Raw genomic sequence first — 12,649 nt, 5'->3', positions numbered from 1 at the left:
AAAAATAGTGGATTTTGTGTGTGTGGCTTTTGTGGCTTTTCCATAGTCCAGTGAATGTGGAGGATCCACTGTATTTGGTGGTCAGTCTGCTCCCCAGAAGTTCCAAAGGCTCCCTGACCCATTTCAGTTGCCCTCTCCTGTATTTATGTGATGGCGTGCTTTATATATCCAATGTACCTTTAAAAGTTGGAGGTAGAGCAGTAGAAGAAAAACAACCAAAAATAATTATTTTTGCGTGTTGAAAAGGCTGAGAGCAGGCTGCTACTTTATGACATTAACATTACGTGTTTGGATGGAATACTGTGCCTTTAATTAAGCACAAACACCACGGGTAAATATAGACAGAGTAACCTTTCCCTTATTTTATATTTTTATTTTTCAAAACAAGTTTAATATAGTTGATGGGAGATGTTCTGGCAATTGCTCTTTCTAAAAAACACGATTCTTTTGCTTTATCGAGCCTGTCAGGGTTTTGAATTCCCCCTCCCCATCCCCTCTTGCAAACTATTTCTCTTCACTTTTCTTTTGCCCAAATTAATCTCTTGTGGTTCGCAGACTGCACAGATGAATCACCAGGCAAAAGGTGGCTCTGGCGATGTGGGCAGAGTAAATATAGCATCATAATGTGGTGGAAGCCACTAGCCTAGATCGCTTTAAAAAGAGATTAAACTTCTGGCTCTTAAATGAGCCCCCCCCCCCACACACACACACATACAAAGACAGAATTTACATTCAAACACAACCCAGACACACACACATACACATTCACACAAGTGTGCAAGAAAGCACAGGTGAATTAATAATTTCTCGTAATATATTCATAACTTGGAGAAATTACTTTTTGAACTACAATTACCAAAATCCCCCAACCAGCCTGGTCTGCAGCTAGAAGAAAGGCTGGGCATGTTCCTAAGGTCTGGGGGCTGCAGAAAAACCCTACTGTCTTGAGAAGGGTCTCCTCACTACTCACCCATTTCACTTATTTATTTTTTTGCAGAAAGAAAGAGAAAGAGAGAGAGAGAGAGAGAGAGAGAGAACCCTGACAACCCCCCTACCCTTGTGACATTGAGGGGACAACTTTGGCAGCTTCCCCCATGGCTTTTGGAAACAAGAACGACTTCCTCTCCTCCCTTCAAAAAACCCCCTTGTTTTATCTGCGTTGCACAGTTATAGCATTCTGCCATATCTCCATCCTTTGAAATCCTTTGAAATCCTGAGACCTGTAGTTTCATGCAGTACTTAGGATTTTTAGCCAGGGGAGCAGAGCACAGAATTCCAAGTACCTCCCTGAACTATAAATTTCAGGATCCATTGGGTGAAGCCTTGGCATTTGAGATACTTCCAAACTTGTATAATGGTGAGTATGCATGCTGTGTTTAAGTGTGTATGTGCTGGATATGTATGTATGTATTTATTTTATATCTTGTCATTTTCCCAATACAGGATCCAAGGCAGCACTGTTGTTCTTGTTCTTGTTGCATGCCTTCAAGTTCTTTCCAACTTACAGCAAGCCTATACATTGATTGAATGATTGAGTGAGTGACTGAGTGATTAATTAGTCAAAAATCAATGGAGATTTCCGAAGCGCTGCTCAGACCTGGCTTAAAAGTCTGGAGAAAGGAAAGCCCACCCTTAAGAGGAACTGTCACCCTCCCAAATCAACCCGCCTTTCATTTGCTGCACATTTGACTCCACTGCTGGCACAAGCCACCGGAGAAGGAAATTAGATTTTGTGTGTTATTAAATTGTGCCGGCTTTATTTTGCAATAGTGGAATGCAGAAGATGAGTAAGCTCCTTCTGCCAAACATGTTTCTCTTGCAGCATAAATGTCACAAAACAGAAGACTCAAGATTCACAAGCACTATGCTCATTTCTTGATGCTGTAAATAATGGCTTGGAACCAAACAGGAGAAACCCTACTTCCTGTGTTGTTGGATGAATGTGGATGTGACCAGATGTTTCCCTCCATTTGGATGTGCTGTGATAGACAGACATCTGCAGGGACCTCCTGAGGTCCTTCCAAGCTCTCTGCAGATGACATCCTTGCAATGCCTCCAGCCACAGGAAAATAGCTGGATACATCGCCATCAGGGCTGTCACTTGCAGAGTGCAGGGGATACAAAATGCACCAGGTGACACTTTAGAGTGGATGTTGTGCTGGTGGGAAGGGACTGCCTTCCAGGTCTGCTGGGTCTGCTGTCCAGATATGAAAGCTATTTTCCTCCCTTTACTACCCAGGCAGTAGTATTGTCATACCTGGAAAGGTTATGGGATGGTGGCAGAAGCCCATTCTCACCAATCGCTGGTGGTGGGAAGGGATGCCTTTGGGGTCTTCTGGCTCCTTAGCTGAGGCATGGATAAATATATTTAAGTGTCATCAGCATACTGATAGCCTCACCCCAATCCAAGTTTATGCCTCAATTACAGAGGCAAAAGAAGAAGCAATTTGAAATATTCTATGCTGGGAGGAAATTGATTGTGCACCAAAACAGCACTTGTTAATTATAGGTGACTGGAATGCAAAAGTAGGAAACAGAGCAGAATCAAAGATTGCAGGAAATTTTGGCCTAGGATCGAGAAATGAAGCAGGAAACTGACTGATTTTTTTTAAACGGCCAACAGTTTGTTCATCTCAAACAAATACTTCAAACAACCCAAGAACTGGCTGTATACAGGGTCCTCACTTGATGGCCAGTATAGAAATCAAATAGACAACAGAAGTGGAAGCAGAGGACTAGGGCTTTCGAAGGGCTGCTATGAAGGAAGAAGACAAAATCCTGAAGTATACAGATATATCATTGAACCTTGCCAAAGAAAACCCAAGATAAGTTTGCCTTTGGATTGCCATAAGTCAGAAATTCTTTGAAGGCACACAGCAAGAACAGCAAAAATTAGGATAGTCCATACCATCTTATTTTCCATTTGTAGGATGGCTGTGAAAGCTGGACAGTGAAGAAGGTGGATAGGAAGAAAATCTGAATTTTCTGCATCAAGCAGGGCTGAGAACCTGAACTATTTGGCCTTAAGGATCCCATCCACCTTTAGAATATCATTTATTTATTTACAGGTCGCCACCTGTATCCTTGGGGGATATGTTCCCAGACTTACCATTTGTAAATGAAACCATGGATAATAACAAACTGCCATAGAATACCATAAAATCATGCTGTTGGATTTAGAAAATACCTAGAGAGGATGCCTCTCTAGGTATTTGGGGGTCTTCCAGTGTGACTCTATGATTAACTTTTGCTAGAAGTTGACCACAGAGTAGCGCTGGAGGACCTCCAGATGCCTAGACAGGCCTTCCCCATCCTGATCACAATTAAGTGAAACGGTGGTTTCTCATATTACAGTTAGGGGGTGGCATGAACTGCATTTATTTATTTAATTGGTATCCCACCTTTCTCCTAGTACAGGACCCATGGTGGTGAATGAAGTTGAGACACTAGAGGTCTTTAAACAGAGGCAGGATGGCCATCTGTTGAGGATGCTTTGACTGAGAGTTCCTGCATGGCAGAATGGGGTTAGACTAGATGGCCCTTGTGTTCTCTTCCAACTCTATGATTCTATGAATGGTGGCCATGAATCTGTGACACTGGTGGTATTTTCTCTTGTTGTTCTGTTGTATGATTCAGCACATACTCAGTGCTTGTTGCTGCTACTTCTCCCTGCCTCTCTGATCTCTTGCTGAAAATAGCTGCAAAGTGGGTGAAGACCATCTTTGTCACACACTGTCAGAAAGGAGCAGGAATCATCAGCATCAGCAGACAGGCTCTCCAAAGGTCTGCCAGATGTCATTTCTCAAACTCACTTCCACTCCTCTGCTTCAGGGTTGGATGCAAAGCGGAGGCTGCTGTAATCCACAGGTGAGCCACGAAGGCTCTTAAACTCTTAACCAGTGGTGCAGTGGTAAATTGGAAGCAGAGCCTGCATCTGGAAACCTATCACAGGGTTTTCTTGGCAAAATTTGTTCAGAGGGGATTTGCCTTTGCTTTCCTTTGAGTCTGAGACAGTGTGGCATGCCCAAGGTGACTCAATGGGTTCCCACAGCTAAGCAGGGATTGCAATTCTGTTCTCCAGAGCCACAATCCAATGCTCAAACCACTACATCACGTTGTCTGTCTGTAATGTACCCTTCAACATTTCACCAATAAAAACCAGGACATAAATGGCCAAGCAACCTACAAATCCAAAAAACAGCAGAGGCTAATGTAGAATAAAAGGCAGGTGGAGTGGCAGAAATCCACCATTTCTCTAGATATAATTTTATGAAAAACTAACCAGATGGCTTCTGTCAGAGTTATTCAGATAGGCGTATATGTGTGAGCGCGCGCACACACACATATAGAAATAATTATGCTGGAAAGAGTCAGAAAATCCCAGCAAATATCACAGGGATTTAATTATTTAACTTTTAAATATTATTTTCCCCTTTTAGGCCACTTAGTAACCAGAGTATTGTAGATGGTGGCAGTGGTGTTATTTGCATTCAAGTGAACCTTGACTTTTGGTCATCCTCTAAATGAGAGGCTTGCAAGTGCCCTAGTCAGGGCTCAGGACAGCTGAATAAAGGTATAGAGGGGTACAGAACATTAAAAAGAAAAAGAAAAATATACTTCAGTGTCATAGGGAGCAAGAGGTTTTCCTGACCAGAACCGACCAGGCAGTCTTGGACGGGAAACACACAGAGAAAGTTGCTGGGGAGGAGGAGGTCACTTCACACACAACAGAAGCAGATATTTGGAAGAGTGTCACACACAGAAGTAGGAAAACCAAGGAACATTCTGTAAGCTTGCAGCTACAGAATCGATTTCAGTCTCTCTCTACTATCAGGGATGATGAGAAACCGCAGCAGGGACAGACCTCAGGGACAAAGCAGGGGACCCAGAGAGCTCCACCAAAGGGAACAGCCACTGCTAAGCCTCGGAGGAGGCAAGTGGTGGTCGTGGGGGACTCTTTGCTGAGAGACACTGAACCAGTGGTTTGTGGGCCTGACAAGATGTCTTGAGAGGTGTGTTGTCTCCCTGGGGCAAAGATCCGTGATGTGACAGAGAGGCTGACAAGACTTGTCAAGCCTACTAACCATTACCCCTTTCTTTTGGTTCATGTGGGAACCAATGATACTGCAAGGCACAGCCTTCAGAATATCATAAGGGATTATGAGGCTTTGGGTAGGAAGTTGAAAGAGATGGATGCACAGGTTGTCATCTCCTCTCTTCTCCCAGTTGAAGGGCATGGTCCAGGAAGGGAGAAGAAAATAGTGGATGTAAATAACTGGCTTCGTAGATGGTGCCGCCAAGAACGGTTTGGATTCTTGGACCATGGGCTGCGGTTCCATGAGGAGGGACGTCTGGCAAGGGATGGGTTGCATCTCACACCAGTTGGCAAAAATGTCTTTGCCAATAGTCTCAAGAATTTGATCAAGAGGGCTTTAAACTGAGTTATGTGGGGGAGGGAGACAGTAATCTGGAAGGCAAAAAGGCTGGAGAAAATAGTCAAACTGACACAAGAGGGAACAAGGCAAACAGTGCAAGGACCCAAATGTGGGAGGCAAAAGAACTTGCACAGGCAGCAAGGAAAGGGAACACATGGTCTAAGATGTCTCTACACTAAAGCACAGAGCATGGGGAATAAGCAAGATGAACTTCAACTCCTAGCACAACAAAGCAAATATGATATAATAGGCCTCACTGAAACCTGGTGGGATGAGTCTCACGATTGGAATGTAGAAATAGAGGTATAACCTTTTCAAGTGAAACAGGCCAAACAGGAAAGGAGGAGGAATAGCACTATATGTCAGGGACATTTACACCAGTGAAGAGATTCAGGACATCAATCCTGGAAGCCAGGTGGAGAGCATGAATAAGTAAATAAGTAAAGAAATAGTAGAGGAATACCTTGTTAATCTAAATGAATTTAAGTCTCCAGGACCAGATGAACTACATCCAAGGGTACTAAAAGAACTGGCAAATGTAATATCGGAGCCATTGGGAATCATATTTGAAAACTCCTGGAAAACAGGAGAAATCCCAGCAGACTGGAGGAGGGCAAACGTTGTCCCCATCTTCAAAAAGGGGGAAAAAGAGGATAACAACAATTATCATCCAGTTAGTCTGACATCAATCCCAGGAAAGATTCTGGAGCAGATCATTAAACAGAGAGTCTGTGAACATCTAGAAGGCAATGCCATAATCACAAAAAGTCAACATGGGTTTCAGAGAAACAAGTCATGCCAGACAAATCTGATCTCTTTCTTTGATAAAATTACCAGCTTGGTAGATGAAGGGAATGCTGTGGATATAGTATATCTTGATTTCAGTAAGGCCTTTGACAAGGTTTCCCATGACATTCTTGCAAACAACCTAGTGAAATGTGGGCTAGATAAGGCAACTGTTACGTGGATTTGTAACTGGTTGACCGGCCAAAGCCAAAGGGTGCTCAACAATGGCACCTTTTCATCCTGGAGAGAAGTGACCAGTGGGGTCCCACAGGGCTCTGTCATGGGCCCAGTGTTATTCAACATCTTTATCAATGACCTGGATGACAGAATTGGGAGCATACTTATCAAATTTTCAGATGACACCAAATTAGGGGGGATAGCTAATACCCCAGAGGACAGGATCAACATTCAAAATGATCTGAATAGACTAGAAAACTGGGCCAAAGCTAACAAAATGAAATTCAACATGGAGAAATGTAAGGTACTGCACTTAGGGAGGAAAAATGAAATGCACAGATATAGGATGGGGGCTACCTGGCTGAACAAGACTACATGTGAAAGGGATTTAGGAGTCCAAGTAGACCATAAGTTGAACATAGGTCAACAGTGCGATGCAGCAGATAAAAAGGCCAATGCAATTTTAGGCTGCATCAATAGAAGTATAGTGTCTAGATCAAGGGAAGTAATAGTGCCACTCTATTCTGCTTTGGTCAGGCCCCACCTGGAATATTGTGTCCAGTTCTGGGCGCCACAATTCAAAAAGGACATTGAGAAACTGGAGTCATGTGTCCAAAGGAGGGCGACTAAAATGGTGAAAGGTCTGGAAACCATGCCCTATGAGGAATGACTCAGGGAGCTGGGGATGTTTAGCCTGGAGAAGAGAAGGTTAAGAGGTGATATGATAGTCCTGTTTAAATATTTGAAATACAGTATTTGATGTCATATTGAGGAGGGAGCAAGCTTGTTTTCTGCTGCTCCAGAGACTTCAACGCGGAACAATGGATGCAAGCTCCAGGAAAAGAGATTCCACCTCAACATTAGGAGCAACTCCCAAACAGCGAAGATTGTTGTCAGAATCTTCTTTCTCATGGTTTCCTCAAACATATTCTTCAGCTAATTTTTTCAATATTTTTTTCATCCCTCACGCATAAAATAAACCATATCTTCATACTGTTTTAATGTCCATCTTACTGTGTTCTTTCCAGGTTGAATCATTAGCAAGAGAGTAGGATTTAAGCCGTGAAAAAAGAAATAATTCTTACCTTCCCCTTCCACTTGTCTATAGGGATTGTACTTTGGTTTGGGGGCCACAACTGGTGCAAACTTTTTGGGGGTCTGCTGAGTGGACACAGAGACACTTGGGGTCCCAAAAGCATGAGTGGTCTCCATTCTTGCAGTCACATGTCCGATGGGCTCGCTGGAGTTCTTTGGTGGCAACCATGATGGATGAGACATCTCTCAGGTCTCTAAAAAGAAGGGATGTGTAAAAATACAGTTATTGAGATGGGAAAAATGTGTTGGGAGGTTATGGTATTTTTTGCTGTTGTTCTCTGTATTTTAAAATATTATATCCAAACAACACATCTATGGCCCCAAAATATATGCTTGCAGTTTTGAGCTCCATTTCCAACACATTATTCCCATTCTTAACTGGGAACATTTCCATCAGTTTTCCTATCACAATGGTGAGGCTTATATCTCTGAGCTAATGGCCCCATTAAAGTCAGCATGATGCACTGTTTTGGGTCAGCATGATGCACTTTGACTCTGAAGACCAGGGTTTAACTCCATGATCAGCCATGGAAACAAACTGGGTGACCTGGAACAGGTCATACACTCCCAGCCACAGAAACCCCTGTGATAGGGTTGCCTTAGGGTCGCCGTAAGTCAGAAATGACTTGAAGGCACCCAACAGCAACAACAATAACAACAATAACAACAACAACAACAATGGGACCCATCCAAAGCTCAGATGATGGCATTCTGGTGTTCTCTGTCCTTAGGAGACATGAAATTTCAATCCATGACTTCCCAATAAGTGCAGAGTCAACACAACAAATAACAATGATAATGGGAGGGTGTGAATCAATTAAGAATGCACATCCTGATGCACAACAGCACTGCCTCTGTGAGTCCACTTCTATTGCCTTTAACTGAATGGAGATTCCCTGCATCAGACAAAAATGTCCAACCATATATGTAGAGTATGGTAGAAATAAAGCAGTTTGACACCACTTTAACTGCCATGACTCTATGCTATGGAACTGTGGGATTTGTAGTTCTGTGAGATATTCAGCCTTCCCTGTCAGAAAGTTATGGTGCCCCACCAAACCATAAATCCCAGAATTCCATGCCATGGAGCCATGGCAGCAGCCATAGAGGAACTTATACACACATAATCCATTATCTGGATTCTGGCCATTTTTAAGGCTAAAAATTGGGTTAAAGCTCAAATCTACAGCCAGTGCTCAAAAATTAGAGGAAATGCTTGCTGAGATTAAGTGGCAGACAACAGACATCGAGAGATGCAAGCTGAATTTAGGAAAGGAAGGGACACATAACAAACATACAGTGGATAATGGAGAGCACTAGAGAATTCTAAAAGAAAATGTATATGTGCTTCATTGACAACAGCAAAGCCATTGACTGTGAAGACCATAGAAAGCTATGGAATCCTCTCAAACAAATAGGAATGCCAATACACCTAACTGTTCTGATGCATAGCCTGTATTCAGAACAAGAGGCTGCCATCAAAACTGAATATGGAGAAACAGAATGGTTCCCAATTGAAAAAGGGGTCAGGCAAGGCTGCATACTATCACCCTATTTATCTAACATGTATGTAGATAATCATACGTGTATCATACGTACAGCAGGGAGGCAGGAGGTGTGAAGATAAGAAGAAGGAACATTGAAAACCTAAGATGTGTAGATGATACAATACTTCTAATTGAAATCAACAAGGACCTGGAAGAATTACTGAAGAAGGTCAAGGAGGAAAGCGCCAAGGCTGGATTAATGCTCAACATTAAGCAATCAAAAATAATGGCCATGGAAGATTTACAAGAATTCATCCTAGCTAACGAGGAATTTTAAATAAATATTTCCCATATCTTGGATCAAACATTGAACAGTATGGAGACTGCAGCCAAGAAGTCAGAAAAGAATTAGGATTGCGAAAGGGTACTATGAAAAAATTGGACAAGATCCTAAAGTGCTAAGATATAACTCTGAACACCAAAGTGAGGATTGTTCAAGCCACTGTAATTCCCATCCCCATGTATGGATGCGAGAGCTGGACAGTGAAGAAAGCCAACAGAAAGAGATGTCTCATCCACAGGGTTGCTATGAGTTGAGGTTGCCTCAAGGGCAGTTAACAACAACAGCAGCAGATATGTTACATGATTTTGAAGATTATGGCTTGTTCGCTTAGACTGCAAGAAAAACAGATTGTCCAGAGATCCCAGATACGCTGCGGGTTTTTTTCTACCAAAACATCATTACTAAAATGTTTTTAAATCTGACTTTATTTATAGCATAGGGCTGCTGCAGTGACCACAATAAATACTCTGGAAGACAAAGAAATTGTTGGTGCAGAGGAGAACAAAATACATCTTGCAATGAACAAAGAATGTAATAAACCTCAAGAGAAAGGATTTCAACACATGGTGTAAATTACAGGGATTATTTTGTTGGCAGTGGTGGTGCTTGTGGCAGAGATTGCAAAGGCAGCATGGTTATTTATTGTCTACTTTACCACATCAAGTAGCAGAGATTTCCACAGATTCACACCACAAGTTTTCAAGAACGTATGGAGTAGATTAGCCTTTCCCAAAGAGCCAGCATGGTGTAGTGGTTTGAGTGTTGACTATGTCACTCAAACTGACCAGAATTCGAATTCCTGCTTAGTCATGAAACTCTTTGGGTGACCCTGGGCAAGTCACATGCCCTCAGCCTCAGGGGAGGCAATGGCAAACCTCCTCCGAACAAAGAAAACTCCATGATAGGTTCATATTAGAGCCAGCATAAATTGGAAACAACTGGAAGGCTCACAACAACAACAACAACAACAACAACAACAACAACAACGCCCTTCCCAACATGGTTCCCAGGCTGGCATGTGGTGAAGTGAAGGTACATTAATATTATTATTATTATGCTTTATCTATCTGGTTAGGGGAGGCTTGGGTAGAGAAGAGAAGTCTTGAGGGACTGGAATTGTGAGACCAAAAATGCCGATTTGATAGCTCATGTATGTGCCAGCAGAATATGTATTCTGCAGAAGACCTTCCTCTGTGTCTCCTCTGTGAGGTGAATACACTGTTGGGACATGGGAGAAGGCCTTCTCAGCTGTGGAATGCCCTTAGGCAATTCACTCTCTCTCAGCCTATTGAAAATCTGAGACTTGTCATTTTGTGAGTGATCCTTCTCTCAGAGAGCCCTTGAGTCACAACAGACTAAAATCCCAGGATTCCATAGGATGGAGCCATGACAGTTAAAGCGGTGTCAAACTGCATTAATTCTGCAGTGTAACAGCAGCCTTAGTTTGAGAGCTGGTAAGTGGTATCAGGATAGGATGAGGACCTGGGAATGCCACACATTAGCAATTGCTGGACACCTTGGTCCTGAGTTGACAAGTAATCATGAGATATTCACCCTGATAGGTAACCTGTTAGGTTGACCTTAAACTATACGCATTCTCTCAGCCTTAGAGTAAGACAATAGGAAGCCTGCTGTGATGAAATCTTGCAAGAAATCCCTGTGATAATGTTACCAAACGGCAGAGTTGAACTGAAAGTATATAACAGCAAACCCCCAGCTGTTCATTTTTGGAGGGTGGAATGTTGCAGGAGGAGGACCTTGTAACTCCTTCTACAAGACAATTGTCCCAGGATGTGCAACAGGAACCAGGAGAGGCATATGGGAACAGGTTCATTCTCTTGGGTGGTGTCTGGCATGGGCCAGAATACTCCAGGAGCAGCCCAGAGTGTTCTGTCCCCAGAGCTGCCCTGACATCCCCTCATTACTTGGGCACTCCAGAGTGACAACAGCTGGCTCTTTGCACATGAGTCGTGTTGTGATGCTTGCTGCTGCCACTGTGAAATGCTCCCTCTGAGGCCATAAGCAAAGTATCCAGCATCAATCACATGGCCAGGCACCTTGTTCTGACTTCACAGGGAGTGACTCATGGTGGCAGCACTGGATGGCACAGTGGGGCATGTGTGTGAAGAGCCACCTGGTGTTGCTCCGGAGGGCTCTAGAATTTTTGGGGGGAAGTAATGCAGCATGAGCACAAACAGTTATGCCTGCTGGAACTGTTTAAGTTCTTTCGCATCACGTTCCTTTGCTTCGTCCTTCACATTCTTTGCTACATGCCTCTAGGGTTCACCCTCGACATAGCCAAGGGTCATATCAAAATCCATAATTTTAGCCCCCAAACCTGCCCTCAACTTATACATGAGGGCGACTTATAGTAGAGTATATATGGTAAGGAATTTAGAGGAGCCCCCGGAGTTCTCTCATTTATAGGGTTGCCATATGTTGAAGGATACTTAAAGGCAGTTAATAACAAACGACAGCAATCCTCCCCCAGTTGCCCACCCCTGGTCTAGGTAGACCACCAGTTTGACTCAGGCAGTTCCACATGCTCTTGCAGTTTGACTAACTCTCCTAGCATCACAGCAAAATCAGAGTAGTTGCTCTCTGGAAGACTTGGGGAGTTCTCACTTTGTTCCTTCTTATTTCTGGCTCCCTTTTCTGACACAACCCCAGCAACTAATTCATAGGAGCAGGGTTGACTTCACCTGCTCCTTTTGCTTTCTAGTTAAAGGAAGAGCTTTCCAAAGGGACAAAAAATAAGCACAGAGAGAAGTGGCAACAACCTGAAGGTGGAAAAATAAATCCTTGGCATCCCATCTCTTTTTTCTGTTTCTATCAGCATGTGCCTCTCATTAGATCCTTCACTTGTCTTACGATGATTCTGCTAAGCAGATGTGAACTTATTTAGTTTCAGATCCATCTTGTTATTTTGTCTCGTGCTCCAACAGATGGCTGTTCTTTTCTTCTTCAAATAAATGATGTTCAGCTAAACAACAGAAACCCTTTGCGGAGGCACCATGTTAAAAAAAGGGGAAAAGGAGCAACACATGAGCAAAGGATGGACTACTTACTCAGTCAGAGGCACTCTGTGAAATCCTTTGTTCTGACTTACTCTGTTCAAAATACAACAAAAGTGCTTGTTCAACAATTAAGTCTCTTTGTGATGGCAGCAATTGTCATTTGCCATGTAGCTGACTTTATCCTATGGCAACCCTCTGAATGAGAGACCGCCAAGATCCTTGGTTATCAACTTCCCTGCTCAGATCTTGCAAACTGGCTAGGCTGGAAGGCATCTGACTCGACAACAGTACATGTGAAAGGGATCTAGG

At 43.1% G+C, this 12,649-nt stretch overlaps 1 protein-coding gene across 1 annotated transcript in view; it reads right to left on the bottom strand.

Annotated features, from left to right (window-relative positions):
* Positions 1-12,649, bottom strand: part of LPP (LIM domain containing preferred translocation partner in lipoma) — a 319,004-nt gene that overhangs the window by 168,828 nt on the left and 137,527 nt on the right. Inside the window, exon 5 of the mRNA XM_089508677.1 lies at positions 7,484-7,687. Within this exon, the coding sequence (XP_089364803.1) occupies positions 7,484-7,676 (193 nt within the window). The 5' untranslated portion in view covers positions 7,677-7,687. The remainder of the gene's footprint in view (positions 1-7,483; positions 7,688-12,649) is intronic.

The sequence above is a fragment of the Sceloporus occidentalis genome, unplaced genomic scaffold (genome assembly GCF_023333645.1).
Source record: "Sceloporus occidentalis isolate IW3139 unplaced genomic scaffold, rSceOcc1.0.p SCAF_2, whole genome shotgun sequence".
In the NCBI taxonomy this organism is placed as follows: domain Eukaryota; kingdom Metazoa; phylum Chordata; class Lepidosauria; order Squamata; family Phrynosomatidae; genus Sceloporus; species Sceloporus occidentalis.
The sequence above is the reverse complement of the archived record's forward strand: the minus strand, read 5'-3'. Positions and strand labels throughout refer to the sequence as shown.